General features: G+C 37.4%; 1 protein-coding gene across 2 annotated transcripts in view; it reads right to left on the reverse strand.

Annotated features, from left to right (window-relative positions):
• Positions 1 to 13,614: 13,614 nt before the first annotated feature.
• Positions 13,615 to 27,952, reverse strand: part of RSRC1 (arginine and serine rich coiled-coil 1) — a 447,324-nt gene continuing 432,986 nt past the window's right edge. The window contains exons 8-10 of one of the 2 annotated variants that reach the window (XM_059876265.1): positions 22,044 to 22,150; positions 14,919 to 15,086; positions 13,615 to 14,271 (exon numbers count right to left, since the gene is read on the reverse strand). In XM_059876265.1, coding sequence (XP_059732248.1) covers positions 14,179 to 14,271; positions 14,919 to 15,086; positions 22,044 to 22,150 — 368 coding nt within the window. In that variant the 3' untranslated portion in view covers positions 13,615 to 14,178. The remainder of the gene's footprint in view (positions 14,272 to 14,918; positions 15,087 to 22,043; positions 22,151 to 27,952) is intronic. The other variant, NM_001075404.1, reaches the window with a different exon arrangement.

A 27,952-nucleotide genomic window follows, 5' to 3' on the forward strand; every position in this document is an offset into this window, starting at 1 on the left:
GGTGCTATTATTACACCCATTTTACATAAGAGGAAGGAAAGGGTCAGTGAAGAGAAATCACGTGCTCAAGGTCACACAGCGGGAAGTGGGACCCGGCGAGTCTTGCTGGGCACCTGTGCTGTATGGCCATGGGCTCCTAGAGGGTCCTGCATGGTGGGGCACTGAATGGATTTGTCTCTAGCAGACCAGATTGCCCTGCAGAAATTCATGTCCACTGGTAGTATGGGATTTCATATGAAATCTTCCCATTTTTTAAAGTGAGCAATTAATTAAAAACAAGATACCTTAGAAGGCAAACAAAACAAGCCTGTGGGCTGAATCTGGCCCAAGCCTGTGATCTAGTTACTGTGAAAGTGAGCTGTCATGGCAGGAAAGGATACTTGAGCCTGGTAGCATCTGCGTACACTGGCTTCTGAATGTAGCTCAAAACCACACTGACAGCGAGGCCTGTCCTGTGAGAACTGAGAAGCACCCCAACTCCCAGACAAAGGCTTTTGTAAGTGGACGCCAGTCATCACAAATCTTACAATATTGATACTATGAAGCACTAGCTTCATTTCTGCAAGGTATTTAGATTATAAACATAATGTTTTCATCTGGTTTGCATAAGCTTGGCACAAGTTGATTATCAGTTTCGGGTATTACATTACCTTTCTAGTTCTCTGTCTTAAAGTAGATCTGAAATCATCTTGCCTGTTCTCTAAAAAGTTCACATTCCAGTTTTTCAAACTGAAGTACTTGTAGGTTTTGACTCCAGCTCTCAGTAAACCCCTCCCTCAATGGGAGTTAAGGGAAGAGCCAGTCTCCTCTGTGCCAGTGGGACAGCAGTCTTGCTCAAGACTGTTCTCCCTGTAGAGCTTTGGAAAAATCAGACTCTCATAATATATGCAATAAAATATCAAAAGCCTATTTACCCATAGAAAAACAAGCTGTTAAACTAAATGTGACTGGATGCCTCCAAGAGTTTTTTCCCTCTTAACATTGTTCGCTTATTTGTTACTTGTTTTGTCACTGTTCAGCATGTATGGGAGAGCCATAGGTTTTAAACAAAAAGCTTAACAGACAACATATTTGGAATTTAATTTGTTTTCTTCATTTTCTCCCCTTCAAATCCTTATATTCATACTGGGCATGTACTCTAGGTTCTTGGGGAAAAAGGTGTTTAAGGGTTGTATTACTTTCGTAGAGCTAATACTGCAAGCTAGGTGGCTGAAACAACAGACGTTTAGTCTCTCACAGTTCTGGAGGATAGTGGGCAAGCTGTCAGTAGGGCCATGCTGGCTTGGAAGGCTCTGGGGAAGAATTCTTGCTGCTCCTTGGCTTGTCCCCATCTCTCTAGTCTCTGCCTCAGTCATCACATGGCCTGCTCCCCGTGTGTTTCTGAATCCAAATTCCCCTTTTCTTATAAGGATTCCAGGCACTGGATTTGGGGCCCATCCTAATCCAGTGTGACTTGATTACAACTGCAAGGACCCTAATTCCAAATAAGGTCATACTCACAGGTTCCAGGTGGACATGAATTTTGGGGAGATGCTCTTCAACCCAGTGCATGCATTATTAGTACCTTGTACAAAAATAATCAGAATAGGTAGAGAAAAATTCTCAGGATTAATCACTATATAAGACTGGGAATGCCAAGTCACTTTAGTTGTGTCCAACTGTTTGTGACCCCATGGACTGTAGCCCACCAGGCTCTTGTCCATGGGATTCTCTAGACAAGAATTCTGGAGTGGTTGCCACTTCCTCCTCCAGGGGATCTTCCCAACCCAGGGATTAAACCTGTCTTCAGCAGCTCTTACATTGTAGGTGGATTTTTTACCGCTGAGCCACAGGAGGAGCCAAAGATTGGGAATATATGCCAACATCAGCTGACAAGTTTGCAGGTGTGTAATTCTGCAGAACTTTACAGCATGCGTTTACAATATTAACCTCATTCCTTCTAACTTCCTGCTGTCTCTACTTTCATTTTCTTCTTGGCCCTAGTTTCTTCACTGACTTGTTACAATTTCTCTTTATCTGGTCATATCCTTTGAATTATAAAATACTTGATGCTTCTCTGGAACAAAGAATGATAGGGATAAATAAATAAAATAATAACATAACCACCATTAATTTGATGGTAGTGTTGAGATATTGGCCTCCATTTAAGAACAAACTCATTATGAGAAGCCTTCTGACATGATAAAATGCCAGTGTAGATCTCGGAGTGATGTCTCTAATTGCCTAGACCTTTTTACACTAGGTATCTGCATGAGTTATAACTCTTTTGTGAAGATAAAAAGGATATTGTAAGAAATAGCCCCAGTGCTATAAGAGCTGTCAGACTGGAGGGCATTGCAAATGAGATTAATGATGTCTGCCTTAATATAAGAAGATTTAGCATAACCAAGATTATGGATCCTGCAGAAACCTGCCAGCACTCATTTATCTGGGATAAATATTATTTTTAATTAAAGTCCTAAGGTAGGTTATTCTTGAGCTAATGAGATCTATAGTGATTACCTTTGGGAATTAATTTTCTTCCTTAATTCTCAGTCATTTTGATGATTATCACTTTTTCAGTGTTATGGCAGTCAGCTTGTAGGTCATGCTATTTCTAGCTAAAGGTGCTAGTATTTAGCTAGAACAAATAACCCAGTATTTGGTTTTATGTAGCACTCTCATTTTCTAATTATATTTACCATTTAACCCAAATACTGTTACAGATTTGTCTGTCCAACTGAGCTGTATATGATGAGTCAACTTTATAAAATCAGATCACTCACAAGAGCATAAAGATTCAATCTAAGTGAAATGATAAGGAATATAAAATCAGAAAATAGGGCACTGATATTTTTTAACTATTTAATTGATTCTAGTTCTTTGCTAGGCACTGTGCCGAGTGTTGTAAACACATCAACTCAAAACCACATACAGACTTTGCAAAATAGGAATTATTATTTGCTTATTAGATATGGAATAAATGCTTAGGAGACAGGAGGTTTAACTCTATAGCTCATGTTCATACACCACACAGCTTCTCTGCTATTACGGCAATCACCCAGCTTTCAGCAGACCTCCACATAAACATTAGCGTTTGTCCAGTGTATGGTTTAACCAAGTTTTCAGTGACTCTATAGGGTTGGTGTTCTGGTTACTCTAGCTGTGTAACAAACCACCCTAAAACCTTGTGGTATGGGGTGACATTTTATTATGCTCATAGATGCTGTGGGTAAGGAGTATAGACTGGGAAATGAAGATGGCTTGTCTGTAGAGCCTCAGCTGGAGGGGACTGTGGCTGGAGGAGTCTACATTCACATGCTGGTTGTTGGCTGGAACTTCAGCTGGAACTGAACACCAGAACACCAACAATGTAGACCCTCCCTATGGCCTGGGTTTTCTTGGGACATGGCCACCCCTGAGTCATTGGTCATCTTGTATGGCAGCTCAGGGCTCTGGGGTGAGTATCCCAAGTGAATTAGGCATAAGCTTTTTGTGAATTAGTCTTGCAAGTTATGCTGTGTCACTTCTGATACATTCTGTTGGTTAAAAGCAAGTCACTAAGATTGACCCAGATTCAAGAAAGAGGTTATAGACCCCCACCCCTCAATGAGAGGTGTCAAGGAATTTGAAGACATGCTTTAAAGCCATCACAGTAGGTAAAAAATATTCTATTACATATTGTTACCCGTCACTGATGTGTTGGAGTTAAGGTTCTCATCTATCACTCTGCCCCTTCCTGCTGGCTAACTCGGTTCCCAGACATATAAGCAAGGGCATGCTCCAGGTAAATGCACCTCTATTCCTAGTTGGGATTTCTGATCCTAATTTCTAGCTGATATATGGCCTTAATACATTGACCTGGGAAGAGCTGAAGCACTGGCAGTCCCCTTCTCAACTTTTTCTTCTAAGACCGAGAGAGCCAGACTATGCTTCTCGTTTACCTTAGATGGTTTTGCTTGGCTTTTCAGGAGCTAGAGCTGAAAAAAATCCAAATTTATTGTTTCACTCACCTGAGATCACACACCTGGTTAATTCAACTTTTAGTAAATTAAAATATTTGTTGACAGGAAGACCCTGCTGGGGTAGATAGAAATCATTAAGAAAAGGTTGGCTGATAACTGCAGAATTAGAATTGAATTGAGCATTTTCCATGTGTTTACAACCTAAGATGAATGAAAATTTCTTTTTTGTCCTTTAAAGGAGAAAAAGTTGAATAGACATGGAAACTACCTAAATGGGAAAGGAGGTGATTATGACCAACGGTTAAATTGATGATTTGGTGCCTCTTTTTCCCTGAGGCTTCACTTCAAGATAATCATACCATTTTGACATAGGCTGAAACGTTCATGCCAGACCTCTCTAAATCGGATACATTCGGGCTCAGAGAACCACTCTTCAATGACTAGTGTTGGTCTGGAATAGAGAGCTGAGGAGCAATGGTGATTAGGAATCTCAGAGTTGAGATGCTACTCACTTCGTGTGTTTGCACATAAAGCTGCCACTGTCACAGCTTAATGTATCTTCATGAAAAGATGGCTTGTTGAGTAGCTTTCGGAGAGCTGGAGAAAGGAGTATGCCCTAGGTTCATCCACCTAGAGCATGTTATCCAGAGTGAAGTTAAGTCAGAAAGAGAAAAACACATATCATATATTAACACATATAGATGGAACCTAGAAAAATGGGACTGATGAGTCTTTTGCAGGGCAGCAGTAGAGACTCAGACGAAGACTTGTGGACACAGCAGGGGGAGGGGAGGGTGGGATGAAGTGAGAGAGCAGCATTGAAATATATACATTACCCTATATAAAACAGACAGCCAGTGGGAATTTGCTGTATGATGCAGGGAGCTCAATCCTGTGCTCTGTGACAACCTAGAGGGGTGGGGTAGGGTGGAAGGAGGGAGGAAGGTTCAAGAGGGAGGGGACATATGTATACTTTGGTGGATTCATGTTGTTGTATGGCAGAAATCAACACAATATTGTAAAGCAATTATCCTTCAATTACAAAAAAAGAGTATGCCAGTCAGCAGCATTTGATGGAACTATTTTCTGAACAAGCAGAAATTTGAGTGTGTAGATATGCTATGTAGCTGGATTTCTTTAGGATTTTCTATATTGTTAAAGGAGATTTCTTAACCTCTCTTGTGACAGGGGAGTCGTCGGCTAACCAAGTTCTAGTGGATGAGGTATAAGCTTCCAAGTTTCTTTTATTTTCCACTTCTGAGTCTTGTTAAAAGAAAGGAAGTATATCTTTCACACTGCCTGGAATGTAGGCAGTGGGATGTGAATATGATGGCTAGAGCTGCACTGAACCACACTGTGGAAGCCACTGACAGAGAGGAGGATGTTAGAACAAGAGCCTGGTTCTTGCCATATGAAGCCACCATACCCGCCTTTCAATGTCTCTCCCTTGAGAGAGAAATAAATGTGTTTTTTTTTTTATTCTATTTAAGCTACTGTTTGTTGTTAACTGTTGTCATTGTGTATGAAGGCAAAACTAAATGGTGTACTTAATTAATCCTAATTGATCCACTGCCCTTGCAAATAGTTTTACCAGCTTTGGTCCCAGCAGGAAACAAATGACATACTCTAAAGAGTTTAATGAAGGCATTATATACAGAGATGTGAATAGGGTTAAAGGAGTCAATCAGGGACTGACACCAGTCTCCAGGTCACAAGGGGCAGGGAGGAAGCTGTACCTGTAACAGGGTGACAGCTGTACCCTTGAGAGAGGGGCTAGCCTGCAGGAGTTGTGGCCTTAGGAAACCAGCTACAGCAGAAACAGCAGGGTATGGAGACCCAATTCTCTCTTCCTTCCTGTGATTTTCTGTTAGAGCCTGCTATTGCTTGAACCCAATCAGAAGCCAGAGGGCAAGGAAAACTGGGTGATTCAGTCTGTAAAGGACAGCTTCCTGGGACACTGCAGAGAAAAAAAAAAAAGAAAGAAGAGAGTGAAGAATGAATCTGAATGAGCGATGGAGAGAACAAGCTATATACAATGTCCCCTCATTATAAACTGACTTTTTAATTCTTAAATGATTCGAAGAACAGATTGAGATGATGATTTGCATGAAATTGTCCAATTTGAAAGTTTACTTACTGTTGTTATTTACTGGTTTATGGCTCAGCAATTACACTTTTAGGAAGCTGTGCAACTGTTAAAAAGAATGAGGTACAGGTAGACTGCTCTGGAAAGTTATCTAAAGCATGTGATCATGGAAAAAAAATTAACTGCAGACAAATGTTTTCCTGGTCCAAAAAGAGAGCCCATGTGTCAATATCTCAATAGAAATGCATTTGTTCAAGTACAGGGCTAGGCTGGGAGGACTTTTTCTCCCAGTCTAGTGGTCACCAGGTGTTCTGTGACAACCTAGAGGGGTGGGATGGGGTGGGAGGTGGGAGCAACATTCAAGAGGGTGGGGACATACATATACCTATGGCTGATTCATGTCGATACATGGCAGAAACCAACACAGTATTGCAAAGCAATTATCCTCTAATTAAAAATAAATTTAAAAATTTTTAAAGAGAAAAAAAATAATGGTCACTAGGTAGGGAGAGACAATGCAGCTGACCAAGAAAAACTGGTTCCATATGGATGACTTTCCTTTTGTGTTTTGTTGGTATTTTTCAATGAAAAAAATCCAAATCACAAAAGTGTGGAAGATATCACTTAACAAAAAGCTTAATTCTTGATATAAATCTCATTTTATGTATTCTTTTACTAGCAAATGGTCAAATTTAATAAATTGTATGTGATCATTTGCTAGCTGGCATAAATTATATAATTTATAGAAAAATATATAAATGAATATTGAGAATATTTTGAAGTACTTAGCAGAAAGAGAATTAGTTTAGTAAAATGGTGGCCGTTCATATCTAATTTACAAATTCCACATCTGAATTAGAATCCAACATTCAGGAACTTCCCTGATAGTCAAGTGGTTATGACTTTGACTTCCAATGCAGGAGGTGTGGGTTTGACCTGGCCAGGGAGAGGTTGGGGAGAGGAGATCCCACATGCTCCTGGTTAAAAAAAAAAAAAAAAGAAAACAAAAAACACCACCCAAAACTTAAAACAAAAGCAACATTGTATCAAATTCAATAGATTTTGAAAATGATCCACATTTAAAGAAATCTTAAAAAAAAAAACAGAATCCAATATTCAAATCTCCCATTGACATTTAAACAGTATATTTTAAATTTCCCAAAGTAAAAATACATTTCAAATCTATGCTATCTTTGTTAGTAAAAAGAGATCTTTATCATGGATTGTGATAAATTCTAAAATAGGTTTCTCAAAAAATAAGAAGATAATTCTTTGAAAGAGTTTTGTAACCCTTTCAAAATTCTCTGAAAGTCTGTGTAAATGCCTTTCAAAGGGATTTAAAAATTAACTGAACAATGTCTTTTGGGAATTATATTACACTATTATGGCAAGATAAACATACTTAGAAAGTGGAACTTTAAGAACCCCAAACAGAAACGGAGTCTCTGGGAATTTCTAGACTGTGTCAAATACTAACCTATTTACCAATCATTTGTCACCTTCTCTTATTAAGTTAACCATAAAGAAGGTGAGTTAAAAGTCTCTGAGCACCTTTGTTGAAAACGGCCCACATGACCTCGGAAACACAAGTGTGCTTGTGGGAGAACAAATGTTAATACGAAAATGGTTTACTTCCTGAAAGTTCAAGTGTTTTAGATGGAATAGCTATTATATAACACAGGCACTGGGCTGCTAATTATGCTTTATGGTAGTTAAAAAAATTTTTTTTAATAATCTACCTTGAACATGGAGAAAGTATATTTATTGAAGATTATAACCTTGGATGACTTCTCGTTTCCACTGCATGTGGTAGCTGCAACCAATTCAAATATACAGCATTATCAAAAAAGTATTTTTTCAAACTATTAATAAGTGAGTTATCTAGATTTGCTGCAGCAGAAAGAGGAAAGAAAAAAGCTACAATGGGGCTAAATAATCCAGTTAAAAAATCTACCTGTTCTTTAATATAGTCATTCAATCCATTGTACTGGTATGTCGAAAATATTTATTTACTTCTCAATTATTGTTTTCAGTTCCATTTTAAGCTTATGATATTTTCATAGAACAGGCACAGGTAGATAAACTATAGCTATGGATTTTATTCAAGATGTGGGATTTTGGCAGTTAATTATTTAAAAGATTATGAAGGGAGCATGTACTATACTAGGTTTTTTTTACATTGGGATTTAAGCCTGAGTACTATGTTACAAGATGTGAAGAAGAAAGGGTCAATTCAGTTCATCATTCTCTCTTAGCACTGCTGCAGGATCATTTTGCCATTCAAGACCTAAAAATAAAATGGTACATTGTTGAGTTGAAAGTGTTGTCTTACTATGCTGGTAGAGTCTACTTCTTGAAACGGACCTGTCGTTTGCGAGGAGAGCAGTCACAGCATCCATGTGTGGACCCTAAATGACCACATCTGTATCACTTAAAATATTATTTCTATAATTTAAAAACTGGACCAGAAAGAAAGTCTGGGCAAGTGAAACTAGTGTCCTGGCTTAAACTCTGGTCCCACTGTTGCTCATCACTAATGCAACAGAGAAGGCCCTGTGTACTCTCTATTTCCTCACGGTATCCAAAGGCTTTGGTCAGTTCAGAGACATGCGGAGATACAAATCACAGAAACCAAACTCATTTGGCAACAAAACTTGTGTTTTTTTTAATTTAATTTTTTAAATAGTTTTTTTTTGGCGTTGTAAAAGTACACACAATTACTCTCTTACCCATTTTTAAGTGTACAGTTCAGTGTTATTAAACATATTCACATTGCTGTGCATCCATCTATGCCTGTAACCCTTTTCATGTTATAAAACTGGAACTATTCCCATTAAAGAATAGCCCCATCTCCCTTCCCCACTAGGCCCTGGTAACCACCATTATACTTTCTGCTTTTATGACTTTAATTACTCATATAAGTAGAATCACATAGTATTTGTCTTTTTGTGACTGGATTATTTCTCTTAGCATAATGTGTTCAAGGTTCATCAATGTTGTAGCAGATTGCACAATTTTCTTCCTCTTACACTAAGTGCCAAGTCACTTCAGTCATATCCGACTCTTCGCAACCCCATGCACTGTAGCCTGCCAGGCTCCTCTGTCCATGGGATTCTCCAGACAAGAACTCTCCAGACAAGAGTGGGTTGCTGTGTCCTCCTCCAGGGGATCTCCTTGAACCAAGGATTGAACCCACGTCTCCTATGTCTCCTGCATTGGCAGGAGGGTTCTTTACCACTAGTGCCACTTGGGAAGCCCAAGGTACAGAGATATCTTTTTGTTTTTGGAGTGCCCAGGCCTAATATAGCTCATTTTTTATCTGGACATGATTGTCTACTTCCAGGATTTATAATGTGTCCCATGTATTTAATTTGTTGCTTTGAGATTTTGTGCCTTTTTCTGGGAGACCCAATAACCCTGGGTCCCAAGGAAATTAGGAATTTCAATGGTGTTCTGATCTGAGGCCTCCATGGAGGGGCTACATATTCACATGTCTAAATACCGTAGAATAGCCCCTTCTTTTAGGTGTAGTTTCCTTAGTTCCTTTCCCAGGGCCTGGGCAAACAAGTGTGGGCTGTCCCCAAACCCATAAGGCAATACTGTCCAGGTGTACTGTTACATCTGGCCCAAGCGGGAGTTAGTCCATTCAAAGGCCAACATATTATTCTTCCCCTTTAAGGTTGAGGAATATTCCATTGTATATATACACATTCATATATACTACAATTTTACTTCATCCATCCCTGGATAACTTGGGTTGCTTCCATATTTTGGCTATTATGAATAATGCTGCTATGACTGTGGGTGTACAAATACCTCTTCAAGACTCTGCTTTTGATTCTTTTGGGTATATACCTGGACACCGATTTATTTTCGGCTCCAAATAGTCTGAGTAATATAAATAGGCATATTGTTAAACAGACTGCTCATTTCAGATGGGCAAATTCATTTTTCCTTCATTGAAAAAATATTTATTGAGAGCTTTCTTTGTGTCAGGCAAGGGCTAGATTCTTGATCATAGGATCAATGATAGCAAAAATAAGTTGGAAATACAAGATGACAGAGCATTTTCTTTGATTTGGAAAAAAAACTCCACCAAACAGAATGCTGATCAACGTCCATCTCTATGATAAAAGTGAAGATGAGTAGACAATTCACAGAGTTCTTTCTTACCTCCATTTTTATTTCTGTTCTTCTGTAAAGACTCAGATGTCTTCTTATCAAGATGAGTTGCTTTTCCATTATTCCATAAGGAAGTTCCAAAGAGTAATAAGTAGGGTTACATTTAAAGAATGGCATTTAAAATTTTTGAAATAATCCAAGAGCTGTATCTATTGAGTAATGGCCAAGAGATGGTTCAAAACCTCTTTTGTCACACTCACAAAGAATTTTGGGGTGGCGAGGTAGGGGGGAAGGAAGGAGTAACATGGGTATAAGAATTCCAGATCAATTCATCCATAGTTTACTGACCAAAAATGTCCAGTGTCTAGTTTCATTTCTAGCTTTTGTTACTATCTTAGCTGCTCACTTAAAGATTTTCACTTGATATCCAAACCAAAGGGAAGTCTGGCAAGGGGTTTAACCATATGCAAATGGATTGTATCATTTCTCTCCAAAACAATGTCTTCTATAACAGTACACGCTGGGAAACCAAACAGGGTCAGGAAACACACAGCGGCCCCATGGCTGTGCAAGCCTTACTGGCAGATGCGATTCATTCTCAGAAGCACTCAAAGTCTCCGTCAGCTACCATTGCACGTGTCACGCAAGCATGGTGGTGACAGAAGACAGTGGCCAAATTGGCTTACTCCTCTGATTCTCCACCAAAAGGAAGCAATGATCAGAGAAGGCTAGAGGGTAACCAGGAACCTAAGATTTTGCCACGATTTTTAATAAGATGGAGAGGGAACGGCCATTTGGGTCTTTTACATGAGGGACTCTTCCCAGGGTGGGAAGTGCAACAGTTTCCAGCCTCCTTGAGCAGCTATCAGGAAGATGGAAATGGATAGCTGAGAGATCCTGTGGCTCCAGGGGCTTTTCATACTTCAAGTCTCCATTTAGCTGTGATCTCACCCATGAAGTCTTCCTTAATTTTCTAACTTACATTAACTTCCTTAATTTTCCAACTTTCTTCTTTGCAACCATGTCCTCTCCCTGTCACTAAGTATTATATCTTTTATGTCATACATATGTCTAGGCTTCATAACTAAACCTCCTGAAGGCAGGATCCCCATTGGATTCGCCATGTATACCCAATCACCCTTACTCTGTCCAGCAAAAACTAGGTAGTTAGAAAAATGTTAATGAGTAAGTAGATAAGTCTGACTGAAGAAGACCTGAGATTCCTCGAGTAAGCAGATAGTAGGTTACTAACTGCAGAGCATCTGGTGCTTCTTGTGGTCTTGGCAGAGAGGGAGATCAGGGAAATCCAGGGACAAAGCTGGGGTCTACTGGCCACGGCAGTTCAAGCACAGACACAAGGAGTACACTGAAGCTGGAGTGTAGCTTCTCAAATAATTACACATGCAACCATTTGTTCCATATTTCATTAAGATGGGCCGCCATGACAAAATGCTCCCTTGGCATAAATAGTACACTTTTTCTATCAAGGGCTTTCTTTTGTGTTACTTTACTGAAAAATCAAAGTAGGCATTTCTGCTATCAGTATCCTCATTTCACCTGCTGGGATGCTAAAGAGAAGTAGGTGAATGACTCAAAGTGCTTTCTTCTCATATCCTTGGGCATTTGCTTCCTCCTGACTAGAGAAGGCCACAGAAAAAAACGTTCTTCTTCCATTTTCCCTGAGAACACACTTGTTCAGAAATGAAAACTTGTATATATAGTTCTCATCATTTTGTATGAAGTCAATGTTTCAAGAAGTACGTTGAGATCTCATGTAAGTCGAAATTGTTGCCAGTAATCAACTGGTATGAAAGGAACTGTTCTGTTTTATAGATTCATTATATTAGGATATTAAAGAAGGCCTGCATGGATCGCCTACCTTGAATTTGGTGATATATTTGATAGTGGTCTATGAAGTCTTTTTCATTAAATTTGATTTCACTTATGTGGTAACACTGTAGTCTTCAACAGGAATTTGGGTAAACAAAGTTAATAATACATTAAAATAAATCACATTGGAAATCAGGAAGAAGGGGAATAGTCATTTGCCACGGGCCTTCGAATTCCCTGGATCCACTGGGGCTGGACCCTGGCAGTCATTGAGTTCCTGCAGGGACTAAAGTTTAGTTAATTAAAAAAATAACAATTCTCTATCTCATGAAAAATTTAGTTTTAAAATATAAATCTGCTGCTGCTGCTAAGTTGCTTCAGTCGTGTCCGACTCTGTGCGACCCCATAGATGGCAGCCCACCAGGCTTCCCCATCCCTGGGATTCTCCAGGCAAGAACACTAGAGTGGGTTGCCATTTTCCTTCTCCAGTGCGTGAAAGTGAAAAGTGAAAGTGAAGTCGCTCAGTCGTGTCCGACTCTAGTGACCCCATGGACTGCAGCCTACCAGGCTCCTCTGTCCATGGTATATTCCAGGCAAGAGTACTGGAGTGGGGTGCCATTGCCTTCTCCGAAAATATAAATCTACTGCAGTTCAAACCTCTGTATTTAGACTACTTGCCAAAGAGGAACTCTGAGGTTAAGTATAATTAAAGTGGATCATAGTATTTTCACTATTTTATATATGAGGAATATCAGGCATTCTGAGAAAAAATGCCTAGTCCACCTTCTCTGGAGAATCATTAGTGGCCCAAATGACAACCGTATTCTTTCTCAGACTACTAAAAAATACTTACCCAAAGGGTGATAGTTCTGTTACTATTTATGTTATGTAATAATGAAATATAAAATTATTCAGTAACTGTGGTCCCTTTTTAAAGTCACTAAAATTTTGTATATGTTAAAAATCACGCAAACCTGAGCTCATACTGGGCACTTTACTTATAACTAAGGAAAAATATCCACTAGTGTATATTGAGAGAATGGAAATATGTTTGCATGGAAAGCAAGTATTTTGTCATTAGTCTGTTTCCAACCCTTTTGTAATTGATTTTAAGTTATTTAGAGTTTTCATTTTTAACAGGGATTACAATTTTAACAGTTTCAGAAATATAAAAAGATGGCATCAAAATGTCCTATATATTGGTAATCTGAGCCCAAGAACTTTTCATGCTTAGCTTCTGTTCTTAGCTTCACAGATACAAAATTGAGCAGAATAGAAAAGGGAAATATTCATGTCAGCTGTTGAAAACTAGTTTGTAAGACAGGCCTAAAAGCGTTTATCTCTGGCATGTTCAGTTTGGAATGCATAGCTGATTTTCATTCAGCCACCAGAGAAAGGCATTCTACAATGACAGATAGCCTTATCAAACTTACAATTAGCTGGATTCTTCTGCAGTATACAGCAGTTGGTTAAGTAAGGCTGAAGTGAGAGCTCTTACCAGTTTTGTCAGAAATGATTCTCCATCATGAATATTTGGTCAACTGGTTAGGTCTAGTGTGAATGTGTAATTTTCAAAAGAAGGAGCTGAGAACTGCTAACATGTCCCAAAGAAGCACCTATTAAAAGCTGATCTCAAAGCAAACAAACCATCAATTTATTTAATTTTCAAGTAGCTTTTTCACTAAATGTATTATTTCTTTAAGATTACCACGGCTCATTCTGCTTCGATTGTTTACAGTGCTTGTTATTGTGCTTAAAATTTTGCAGTAAGGTGAAATAAAACATTCCAAACAGTTTTAAAATACATGGAAGATGAAATCTCACACTTATACAGCATATAGTTTGATTCTTTTATATTCACGACTAATCAAAATTGTGTCTTAAAACAGCAACTTGATATTTTTCAAACTGTACTCAGAAACACTACTGTATACCATTTATTTTAATACTAATACTTCTAGGATTAGCTTTATTAACAGTATGACATTTTCATGCATTCTTAAACTTTATACTAGTTTCAATATTCACAATGTTTAAGTTCAAATCAACTAGTAGAGCCTACATGAGAAAAGAATGAAATGAGATTACCCTTTTTATATAATCAGCTAAATTATTTTTAAGAGTAAAAAGTTAATACTAGGATTTAAAAACCTAAATTTCCAATGTTACTGTTAATTCAACCACATGAATATTACTTTAGGCCACAGGACTGCCCATTAGCCTTTCTTGTCGGAGAGCGATTAATCTCTTGAACCATTTTTCCTCAGCATCAGCTTTCTCAATAAATAACTGAAATGAAAAAAAAAAGAAGAAGAAAAATATCACTGTTTGCCAAATAACTTGGATTTGATCTTACAAATCATCTTTATAGAATACATCCTTTAGCACAACATTTAGATACTACTTAACTCTTGATGACTTCTTAACTGAAGATCATCTATTTGGAATAACCCTTGGAAAGTTTGAAAGGACTAATATAAAAATCATTAGCAATTTTACATTTCATTTTGTAAAGTTTATTTCCTACAAACTTTCTGAGAGACAGAGTGGTACGACCCTAATTCACAGAAGACAGCACAATATGACATTAAAGACATGCCCACAGTCAATAAGCCAATAAGTCAATAAGCAGAGCCAGAATTAGATCTTTTAGTGCCAGATGAAAAAACGAAACAAAACTCTTCTTTTTTGTCTATTTTTCTTAACCACATAAAGAATCTTCTAGAAATCAGGTAACATAGGGTGGCCCAAACCAGATTCAAATACTGGTAACAGCTCTAAGGGCTGGGGGTGAGCTGTCTTATGTTTGGCAAATATGAACATATGAATCCATTTTCTTCAATGGTCTTCTTGTCACCAGCCCAAAAGAACAGCAGTCTGAGTTAACTTCAGTGAACTAGACTTAAACTGACATTCTTAAAGCTTAAGGGTCTTACATTTGGATGAGCCAGAGAATTGTCATCTTGGTACTTGATAGCAGTAGGGATGTTGCTTGGGTCTATTTCCTTTTCATTACTCGGTGGATCAGCCACCACTGATGCGGGTCCTGATGTGGTTGCTGCATGCTTCACTTCACTAGCTTCCACTGCCTGAAACATAAAACACTTTAGATTTTGAATAATAATTGCTCAACTGGCCTCCTTTGAGATGATACTAACCGCAACATGGCCCTAGGATACTGAATAACAGACTACTCCTCAAACAAGCAAATACAAAGAAATTGTGAAAATGTTATTCTTTCAATCAACATATTTTTCTTAAGAAATTTGTACTTATGAGTCTATACTATTGAAAAAGTATATACATTACACAGATGTAAATTCTATTAATCGAAACACGTGGGCAACAAATCTCCATTGAGCTGGTCTCTTTAGGTATAAAAAGCAAATCTAAAGATTTTTATTACTATTTCTTAAATAAGTGCCTTCAGTTCAGTTCAGCTCAGTTCAGTCGCTCAGCTGTGCACGACTCTTTGTGATCCCATGAATTGCAGCACGCCAGGCCTCCCTGTCCATCATCAACTCCCAGAGTTCACTCAAACTCCTGTCCATCGAGTCGGTGATGCTATCCAGCCATCTCATCCTCTGTTGTCCCCTTCTCCTCCTGCCCCCAATCCCTCCCAGCATCAGAGTCTTTTAACTGCCTTACTGAAATATAATTCCATATCACAATTCATATCGCTTTTATTACATCAGCAGAGTTCTGAAACTATCACTCCAAACAACTTTAGAACATTTGTATAACCCTCCTAAAAAAACACATACCCATTAGCAGTCACTGCTCCCCATTTCTCCCCAACTCTGACATCCCTAGGCAACCACTTATTTACTTTCTGTCTTTATGGATTTGTCTATTCTGTACATTTTATATAAAAGGAATCATACAATATGTGTTTTTTTGTGTGTGTGTGACTGGCTTCTTTCATTTAACATGTATATCAGTATTTCATTCCTGTTTGTGGTTGATCCTATTCCACTGTATAAAATATTATAGGCCAGGTACTGTGCTTGGTACCAGGGACAAAAGACTAATAAATCATTGTGCCTGCTTGGAAAGAACCAAGAGTGTAGTGCTGCTCAGGTTAATTTCAACATCTCCTTCCCTGAGCTAAGGGGCCAGGGAAGTGCCTAATTAACAGCAAGGCTGCAGGGATAATATGAAATGAATGATGAGATAAACTAGATGAGAAGTTGGAATTAAAAGTTAAAATTAAAAAACTCTAGATGATTGACTAGCCTTTTTTTTTCTACACCCATTGTTCTAAACCTATAGCTTTTCAATTTCCATGTTTTGTTGACTTTCCTACTTCTGAACATCCACTTCTCTGAATGAAGTGTAAAACAGATGTCACTGGGGAAAACATCTAGAAAATGAAATACGCATGAATTAGTTATTAGAATGATTTATCTCAGAGTTGGAGATTAGTCTCTTTAACCAGTACTTACTAAGCACTACTAATTGCTCAGCACTGGGTACACCAGGGAGAATAAGAAGACATGTTCCATGTCCGAACTGAAGATGACATTTTGCTGAAGGGGTGACAGATCTCTAACAAAAAAATACCAAAATATATATATAAAGACAAATTGCAACAAGTTACAACAGAGCTGTTTAAAGAAATATTTGGTAAATTTGATTTGGAAGTTTTTTTCTTTTATTTTGCAGCCAATATATTTTCCCCCAGACCTCTAACATTACTACATCTCCAAAATACTGGTCACAGAAGACTCATAGCCCTAAGGGATATGACACTGACTTTTTATAAAACTGAAGGCATGTAACAGTAAAACCCCATATTCCGCAGAGAGGGAAGTGGGGAAGTATCCTAGCCCAGTGAGGTCCAAGACACAATTTTTTAAAATTATATGTTGCCATACAGGGAATAAAAGAGTATGCGTACGTGCATGCCTAATCATTTCAGTCATGTCTGACTGTGCGATCCCACGGGCTGTAGCCCGCCAGGCTCCTCTGTCCATGGAATTCTCCAAGCAAAAATACTGAAGTGGGCATACTGTTCTGCGTAACCAGGCCAGGCTATGACAGGGCTCAGCTAGGAAACTGGCTGTCCATATTGAACAACCTTGAAAAAGTGTGAAGTGTTGTTATTCTAGTTGCCAAAGATGCGGACTGCACATATTCAGGTGGCAGAGATAACATTCTATTATAAAAATCGGGTAATCTGATTTTGTTTTTACCTACACAGTATGCTTATATATACATAAGGTATAAAAAGAAAACAAAGTTCTCAATGGTTAGGATCAGAACATAAAAGTTATTATCTAATAATGGCTAATTTAAAAATGCGTGAGGAAAATGATTAATTGCTTCTTTAAGTGAGGAAAGCTGTTTTAGAGAAAATTTGACTTTAAAAAAACCCTCAATATGGCCAGCCCACGATCAAACATCTGGCTTCAAGTAGCACTGCCACCTGGTGGTTCAGTTTGGAACAATTTGTTTTAATCTGCACTTTGTAAGTAAAAGAACAAATGACCACGCTGCTTAGTTAGGTATCCTTTTTGAATACTGGTGGATATCAGCCAAATACAAGGTTAGGACTGAATAACTGATAATAAGTTTATCTGGGAGAGCAGTCTGAAAACAAGTTGCATCTTGGTTCCTCAAGTTGATGATGTATCAGGAACTATCAGATTGTCTATCTACTCACATTAGAGAAATAGGATGGTAGAGAGTTAAAACTAGTTAAATCACTGTGTTGCAGGAGACACACCATCTAGCATGTCACTGGTGATAGCCACTTTTCTGGTAATATCTCCCTAGTTAACTTAGTGGAATTTATACAGCTGAAGACTCTACCAATGGAAGGGGTCATTAGGTTATACAAAAGCCTTCTTTAGAGATACAAATTTTATACCAAACGTGTGTCGAATTGTCCAGGAGAAAAGGATGTTGAAACTTGGGTCATAATTTAATTTTCAAGAAAAGGATAGCCCATAAGATCTCCCCATGACCTGGATGAAATGGTCCTCTAGATAATTTACCTCCCTTTGCTAAGTCATCTCCTGATAAATAATTCATCTTCTTGGACATCCTGAATCTTTACCTCATATTGCAGACACAGACATTTTAGCAAATGGAAGGGATATCACTTTCTAAACTAATAAATTGGCCCACTGTTTTCTATTACAGTCCAGTGCGAATTTATGCTTTGCTGGCCCATCACTGCTCTTCTGATGATTTTGATATGTGACGACTAATACAAGTCCAGGGTTGGATAGCTAATATTTTATTAGCCTTACTGTACATTTACCAAGGTAAATGCCATCTTCTGAGGCTTTTTAGCACATTCCCCTGTTAGGGTCACTTCAAGGCATGCTTTCTTTATAACTTAACAGGGAATATGCATTGAGTTACAATTATGAGAGACATTTAATCAGTAGGAAAAAAGTGGGTTCTGGTGTTGGACAAATTTGGTTTTGATGCTGCTTTCAATCATTTATTAGATTTAACAATGGATTATAAAATTTGCTGAACCTCAGTTATAAATGTTACTAGGATACTAGTTAAATTATAAAAGTTAAATGTCTAGTATAATGGTAGCCATTATAATGGTAATTATTATTTTAGTTGTTATTTAAATATATATGAAAAAGTGGGGCTGGGATACAACATTGTTTTATACCATTTGCTTAGTGCTTTAACATTTCCAAATGGCTGTGTCGAAACAAACAGGTTTCAAGCTGATGTCTATACACGAAACCAGTAAGTTACTGTGTAAAGTAATTTTAAAACTCTTTGCTTGGTAATACAGTAGATCACCAAGCCTCAAGTAAGGAGAATTTTAGGTCTAGAGAACATAAAAAATTACATAAAACAATCTCTGGCATAACTAAAATGGAAATTTTTGTGTCTAAAATCGCTCTGAAGGAAGTCGCACACACATCCAGCACTTGGTCTTCAGTGAGAGAAGGTGGATTAGTAGCAGGAAGACGAGGCGTGGCAACAGCTTTCATTTCTTGAATACTTATATATGCCAGGCATGTGGTTAACTGTTTTATGTAAATATCTTGTTCATCCTCATAAAAACCTCTGCTACAGGTATTATCCCCATTTTAAGAGAAGAGAGTCAAGGTGTAATGAAACCATTACATAGTTGAAGGTTATAGTCAGCAAATGGCAGAATCAGAATGTGGCTCCACGTCTGACTCTCATCTCATGCTTTTGACCACTGCTTCCTAATTGCTAAATGCAAGATTTATTGTAATCTGGTTTGCATTTTAGAGGAAATAAATAAAATTATTGGTAAAATATTTAAACTAAACATATTTCTAAGTGGCTCAACTCACAGTGCTGGATTAATATTTTGAGGCTGCTTCTGCTTCTCTGTCATTCTTATCCAGCCAAGAGCTAGCCTGTTCCAATTTTATATCTTTCTATGAATTATTGTTAAGGGGAAATTCTTTTTAAAAGATAGTTGAGACAGAAGGTGGGTTTCCCTCACACAGATTTCTTAAGGTTGCTTACAAAATGAAGAGACCCCCTAGGGGTTCCATCCTTGTCCTCTTAATCCTTAACTGTGGCATCTGAATTGGAAGTATAAGAAAAGCCATATTGAAACTGAGTAAATTCCAACTCAGCACTAAAAACTAAAGCAAATAAAAGCTGATTATTAAAATAATTAATAATGGTGGTCCCTCTGATGATAGAGATAGGTGAAATTCCTTTATATTGCTTTCATAGGAAGCCCATTTAACTACACAAAGGGTTTGTTATAAATTTGGGAAGAACAGTTTTTCTCTTGGATTTAATCAGTTATCTTAAGATTAATAACCATAGGAAATAATATTTTAAAACTTTTCTTGGGAATATAACAAGGTAGAAAAATTACTAATTCTGAAATTAAAATATATAGATATTATTACATTTATACATTTCAGAAGTCTTTTAAGAAATTCTGAAGAATTTCTGTGTTTATCAGCAAGGTCTCTGATTTGTGAGCAAGGAGACTCAGGGAAACTAAGAGGCGTATCAGAAAAACATAAATGAAGTAAAGTTTATACTTAAGACGGATTGAATACCTACAGTAGAACTTTTCAAGTTTTGTATACATACACTATACATACTTGGTGTGTAGAACATACTTAGATATTAAATAATTTAGATGCTAGTCTATAATTTAAAAATAAACATTTAATGGATTAAGAAACATGTTAGATATTTGATAATCATTATATTTAATTCTCAATTACTCTAAAAAGTAGATATTATTAGCTTAATGTTATGAATTTGGAAACAGAGGCTTAGAAAGAGGTTGAGGTTTGCTCTAGATCATAAATTATGGTAGGAAGTGTAAAAGTTAAGTTCAAAGTCAGATCTTGAGTCCAAAGTTCATGCTCTTTCCACTATATTAAACAGGGTTTGGATCAATTTCCTCAATCACTGTCAATTTTACTAGTTACTGGAAGAACTGCTATTATCTTGGAAGAAAGGAACAGAACTGCAAATAAATTTATTATATTAATAATTAATACAAAATGGGAAAAAGTTATTTAGAAGAAAACTCAGTGTGTTAACCATAGAGGAATAAATAGTTCCACAGAAAGAAAATGCTAGTTTATCTTAAGTGTGTCCGGTGAGAACTGGGAAGTCAAGGTGAACTCTAGAAAACAAATACTACTGAAGTCAACTTCAAAATAAATTACAATTCTCCTAGGAGAAGTGAATGACCCCATAACATGTACAAGTAAGAAATAAAATGGGCAGCTATATTTATGAATGTGCATTTCACAGCTCCTTTTTCTTCAGAGATTGTGGTGGCAAACTACAAAATGTTCACACGAAATCAGCGAAATAACAGGGCAGGGGCATGGACTAACCAAGGTTGTCTAGTACATCCTGGCATCTTGCACATGCTCAATTCATGTCTCCAGAATGAATCATTTTAAAATATATATGGTAACTGAAAAGCCATCCATCTCACTAACAATAAAATAAAATGCTAACAGAACAACAAAAGGTCAATTTTTACCTATTAGGTCAGTAAACATGAAAAAGTCTGACTTAAAAAGTTAGGTGTTAACCAGGCTGTGAGAGGCACACTTCTCCCTGTACTTCGGGGTGGAATTTGAACTGATACAGTATTTTGGGAGAATGACTTTGGAAATAGGTACAAAAATAAACAATATTAACCTTTAACAAATAACTCCATCTTGAAAAATTTATCCTCTGGTGATAATAATGGATATTCACAAACATATATATAATACCTCCAAATGTACAACTGTTTAAATATCTACTTATCAGAGGAAACAAAATGAACGAATTATGATATTGGGTTGGCCAAAAAGTTCATTTGGGTTTTCCCGTACCATCTTACAAAAGAATCTGAATGAACTTTTTGGCCAATCCAATACATTCATCAGGAGAATGCCATACACACAGTCATTAATATATCTACAGATGCAGAATATTTTTGAATAAGTAGTAACTATACTACATCTTCATTATATGTGTGATATTAAAGAATACATGTACTTCACAGTATACAGCCTTTTCTTCCTAAAAGAACACAAATTCCAAAAAATAACCCTGATAATGATTGAAAGAATAAATCAAATACTCAACAGAAATAAAATGCCAACGAAAGCTCCTTTTATTAGAGTTGAGTAAGTGATACCCATATATAGACAAAGAGTGTAGATAGATATACGTTACTATTTGGGCAATAATTTTATTGTTGAAGTTCTTTTCTAACTTTTCTCTAGCAATGTCAATTCAAAAAGCAGGTGTATCCATTTGAAAAGAAAATGGTGTATGTTCACAAAATGCACATTACTGCTATAGAACTGTCATGTTGACATTTTACTTTGTCTTCTTGGTGAAATTTAAAATAAAAATACCATCAGAAACATTTTTACAGGTTTTTTTTTTTTTAACAATTTAAACAAACTGATTCTCACCGATTCTTCTCTCAATAACACGCTGACACTCTCTTGCCCTACTTCATCTACTAGAAGAACTTATATTTAAGTAAAATCCATTAATAAAGCTTCTCTTTAGTTGGAATGTAAAGGCTTATTCATAATGCCTGGATGAAAACTTACCTTTTTGATTTCTTTACTTGATCTGAATGTTTGCTGAACAAAAGAATCACTTTCAATGGCTTCAATTTCTTTGACTCTTTTTACTTGTTCTACCAGGGTGGTTTGGTCTAAAAGAGAGCATATAATGTCCATGTATTTTGATGTGTAAGCTTGTTAACAGCACTATACCTAAACAATGTTCCTTCTATGAAGTAATATTATGACTTACAAAATTTAACTGGATTAAAAAAAAAGACATTATGGTTAAGTTATAACAGAAACATTTTACCCCTAGAGATCCACAAATAGAACATTCCTTCTCCAAGGGATCTTCCTGACACAGGGACTGAACCCGGGTCTCATGCACTGCAGGCAGATTCTTTACTAACTGAGCTGCCAGGGAAGCCTCTGGTATAACAATATATAATTATATTTACATTAATTATATGTTAATTTTAATTATATATTAATTTTCTTCTTATTATTTAATCTATCAATGGGTTTCCCTTCCATGGAGTCGTAAAGTCAGACATGACTGAGTGACTGAACAACAAGAACATGGCATTATGCTGCTGCTGCTGCTAAGTCGCTTCAGTCGTGTCTGACTCTGTGTGACCCCATAGCAGTCCACCAGGCTCCTCCGTCCCTGGGATTCTCCAGGCAAGAATACTGGAGTTGGTTGCCGTTTCCTTTTCCAATGCATACATGTATGCTAAGTCGCTTCAGTCATGTCCAACTCTATGCGACCCTATGGACAGCAGCCCACCAGGCTCCTCTGTCCACAGGATTCTCTAGGCAAGAATACTGGAGTGGGTTGCCATTTCCTTCTCTAGTGGCATTATGTGTGGGATTTAATTTTAAATACTTCAGGTCCACTCCTCCCCAAAATTGAAGTAGGCATTGATATATTGGTGGTTTAGTTGCTACATCATGTCCAACTCTTGTGACCCCATGAACTGTAGCCTGCCAGGCTCCTCCAGCATGCCAGGCTTCCCTGTCCTTCACTGTTTCCCGGAGTTTACTGAAACTCATGTTCATTGAGTTGGTGATGCCATCGAACCATCTCATCCTCTGAACCCCACTTCTCCTCTTACCCTCAATCTTTCCCAACAGCAGGGTCTTTTCCAGTGAGTCAGTTCTTGCCATGTTACCCCTAAATATTTTAGTAGGCATCTCAGATAAGGGCTTAAGGAAAAAAACTAGCAACATAACTATAATACTATCTTTAAGTCCAAGATTATTAGGAACAATTCCTTAATATTGTCCTGTATAGTCCATGTTTAATTTTTACTGATTGCCCAAGAAAAGTGTTTTTTCTTTTTTTACAGTTGGTTCATCTGAAATAGGATCTAAACAAAGTCCACATATTACACTTAGTCAACAAGTATCTTAAATTCCGTTTAATCACAAACAGTCCACCAACCCTTCCTTTCATTGTCATTTATTTATTGGAGAAAATGGATCATTTAGCCTCCAAAATTGTCTACATTCTGGATTTTGCTGATTTTATTATCATGGTGTCATTTAACATGTTCTTCTATCCTTCATATTTTCTGTAAACCAGCAGTTAGATCTAGCCAGGCTTAAGTATGAGGTTCAGTTTCTTCTGGTCAAGCATACATCACAGGTAGTGCTGTGTAATTCCAAATACATCAGATTAGGATGTGCTTCTTCCACTTTTAATGATGTTAAGCTTGATTAGTGTGTTCAAGATGATGTCAGTCCTACCGTATTATTAAGTTCTCCACTAAACTTTCACTTAATGGTTTTAGCAGACATTAATGATTGTTGCTTAAATCCATTATTTTATTAGGCACTGCAAAATGGTGATTTTTTTTTCTAATTCTATTATTTGTACCATATTTATTAACTCTGGTCTAAAGAACTTCCCTCATTGACTATTTTATGATTGAAATACAGTCTGTACAGGAAAAAGCAGAGTGTTTAATTCTCTTTATTGATCAATTCTGGTCCAAAGGTGACCATTATGAGCTCATGAATAATTATATATTAATGCATTTCAGTCCGTAGGCATCATCTTCGCATTTTGATTCTACCTTTGCCAAGTGGGAGCCTCTTGGATATGAAGAGTGGGAGAGTGGGAGCACTCTTCTGATATGACCTCTTTTGTTAAGACTGGTAAGAGGTCCCATATAATCACGATGGTATGATCACTCAAATAGAGCCAGAAATCCTGGAGTGTGAAGTCAAGTGGGCTTTGGGAAGGATCACTGCAAACAAAGCTACTGGAGGTGATGGAATTCCAGTTAAGCTATTTCAAATCCTAAAAGATGATGCTGTGAAACTGTTGCACTCAACATGCCAGCAAATTTGGAAAACTCCACAGTGGCCACAGGACTGAAAAGATCAGTTTTCATTCCAATTCCAAAGAAAGGCAATGCAAAGAATGTTCAAACTACTGCACAATTGCACTCATCTCACATGCTAGTAAAGTAATGCTCAAAATTCTCCAAGGCAGGCTTCAAGAGTATGTGAACTGTGAACTTTCAGATGTTCAAGCTGGTTTTAGAAAAGGCAGAGGAACCAGAGATCAAATTGCCAACATCCATTGGATCATGGAAAAAGCAAGAAAGTTCCAGAAAAACATCTATTTCTGCTTTATTTCTGCACTATTTCTACTTTCTATGTCAAAGCCTTTGACTGTGTGGATCACAATAAACTGTGGAAAATTCTGAAAGAGATGGGAATACCAGACCACCTGACCTGCCCTCTTGAAAAATCTGTATGCAGGTCAGGAAGCAACAGTTAGAACTGGGCATGGAACAACAGATTGGCTCCCAATTGGGAAAGGAGTACATCAAGGCTGTATATTGTCACCTTGCTTGCTTAACTTATATGTAGAGTACATCATGAGAAATGCTAGGCTAGAGGAAGCACAAGCTGGAATCAAGATTCCCAGGAGAAATATCAATAACCTCAGATATGCAGATGACACCACCCTTATGGGAGAAAACAAAGAAGAACTAGAGTCTTTTGATGAAAGTGAAAGAGGAGAGTGAAAAAGTTGGCTTAAGGTTCAATATTCAGAAAACTAAGATCATGGCATTTGGTCCCATCACTTCATGGCAAATAGATGGGGAAACAGTGGAAACAGTGTCAGACTTTATTTTTTGAGGCTCCAAAATCACTGCAGATGGCGACCGCAGCCATGAAATTAAAAGATGCTTGCTCCTTGGAAGAAAAGTTATGACCAACCTAGACAGCATATTGAAAAGCAGAGACATTACTTTGCCAACAAAGGTCCATCTAGTCAAGGCTATGGTTTTTCCAGTAGTCATGTACGGATGTAAGAGTTGGATATAAAGAAAGCTGAGCGCTGAAGAATTGATGCTTTTGAACTGTGGTATTGGAGAAGACTGTTGAGAGTCCCTCAGACTGCAAGGAGATCAAACCAGTCCATCTTAAAGGAAATTAGTCCTGAATATTCATTGGAAGGACTGATGCTGAAGCTCAAACTCCAATACTTTGGCCACCTGATGTGAAGAACTGACTCATCTGAAAAGACCCTGATGCTGGGAAAGATTGAAGGTTGAAGGAGAAGGGCACGACAGAAAAGGAGATGGTTGGATGGCATCACTGACTCAATGGACATGAGTTTGAGTAAATTCTGAGAGTTGGTGATGGACAGGGAGGCCTGGTGTGCTGCAGTCCATGGGGTCGTAAAGAGCTGGACATGACTGAGCGACTGAACTGAAGAGGTCCCAGGTTCATCCTGTACAGTTCCTGTCTTAGACTTGCGATCAGCCATTTCCCCAAGAGGCTTGGATTTCTTTAGTGGGAAATGACATTTATTTAAAGACAATAACCTGAGCAGTAGGGGTTCCCGTTGTTTTTGGATTGTCATTGCTTCTCATATTTTTCAGTGGGTGGGATAGGAAATATGTATTTTTAGGAGAGAAAAAACAAATATAAGTTTATGCTGATATTACCAGCTGAATTCAAGATTATAATACTTTTTTGAGTCTTTTATATTTGTATATCATTCCTCTTATTCTAAGAATATTGCTGCTGCTGCTGCTGCTAAGTTGCTTCAGTCATGTCTGACTCTGTGCAACCCCAGAGACGGCAGCCCACCAGGCTCCCCCGTCCCTGGGATTCTCCAGGCAAGAACACTGGAGTGGGTTGCCATTTCCTTCTCCAAAGCATGAAAGTGAAAAGTGAAAGGCAAGTCGCTCAGTCGTGTCCGACTCTTAGCGACCCCATGAACTGCAGCCTACGAGGCTCCTCCATCCATGGGATTTCCTAGGCAAGAGTACTGGAGTGGGGTGCCAGTGCCTTCTCCACTAAGAATATTACTTAGGCTTTAAAGATATGATCAAAAGGACTTACTTGTTCTTTCTGAGTTGCCTTTGTATTAGCTTCAAAATAATAAGATAAACACTACTATTGAGATGAATTATGCAATTTAAAATTGATGGTTCTTTTTGATTTTAGGATTTGTTCCACTGATGAACTGTCAAAACACTATAAAGTCACTTGGAGAAATAATTCTCCATGTGATTATGCTACCAACTTGATATATAACAGTTAGGTTCATTTGTTTCAGCTTTTTAAAAAGTTTTTAAATCTTTTGCTCTGTTGTTTTCATAATTAATATTTTGTTTTTTGATTGCATAAAACATTCTTGTAAAGTCAAAATTAAAACATCATTCAGAAAAGTCTAGGTTTCCTTTCTGACCCCATTCCCCTCGTTCTTCCCCTAATCCACAGGCAATCATTTTTTATTAGGTTTTGATTTTTACCCTTCCATTGCTTATTTTTGAAAATATGAGCATACATATTCTCTTCTTTCTTACACACAATTAGCATGCTATACATTTCTATGTATATTACTTCTCTAACTTAGCACTATGTCTTTTAGCATAGAGACTTGCTCATTCTGTTACAGATATACAGTAACCTACTATATGGTTGCATAATAGTTTTTTTCCTACCAATACCTATTGATGGTCATTTGAGTTGTTCCCAGTTGTTTGCCTTTATAATTAGTGCTTTAATAAACAGCCACAGTCATGTGTCATTTCATATTTTTGTATTTTTTTCACATGCCAGATGGACAGGAAAAAATGCAACTTTATGGATCACACACTCATGATTAGTCTAAGCTGAAATGAATACACAGCTGAATTAGGAGCTACTGAACACTCAGCCAAGGTATCTAAAAATGCTGGGATTTTAGCCTTTATGAATAACTGAATTTACTTAAAAAGCAATTGTAACAACTGGTTTAACAAGATAGAGCTACTTGCATCAAAGCAACTTCTACATACTAAGCTGCAAAAGTAAATCTGGTTGAATATGCTAAAAAATAAAAATTAACATTTTATGAAAAATCTTTGGTTCAATTTTTGGCCAACACAAATTATAAGTATATAGTCTTATGCAAGTTCCAGTTTATTTAAGAGAAAGACAGTCCTTCTGAAGATGTGTCCCTGACAGCTCTAACCAGTCTTTTCTCATGTGAGAAATCCTACATGGAATGCGTGGAAATAATAGCCTCAGGGACAACACTTCCATCTTTGGAAGAATATATTTTCCAACATAAAAGCAAACACTGTCAGAGTGTCACGGAAGAGCAAATAGTTCCACATGCTTTAGAATAAAACCTCCTGTGGACTTTAATTATGCAATGTACAAATTGAGCATGCGAAACAAGAGAAGATTCTTTGCCCAGCTAACTTATTAATATTAACACATCCTGTACCAGAGAATAGTATTTTACTATTTACGTGTACATAGCACAAAAAAATCATAAAAGATACCATTCCAGGTGATTCAACTTTAATTTTTCAATATGAAAACACGTTTGTTTGCGTAGGTCTTAATTACTCTCACAATTATTTCATAATCATTAGTTCCCAACCAAAAACACTATCTCTGACTTCAGGATGATGTCTTCTAAGTATCAA

Source organism: Bos taurus, chromosome 1 (genome assembly GCF_002263795.3).
Source record: "Bos taurus isolate L1 Dominette 01449 registration number 42190680 breed Hereford chromosome 1, ARS-UCD2.0, whole genome shotgun sequence".
NCBI classification, from domain to species: Eukaryota; Metazoa; Chordata; class Mammalia; order Artiodactyla; family Bovidae; genus Bos; species Bos taurus.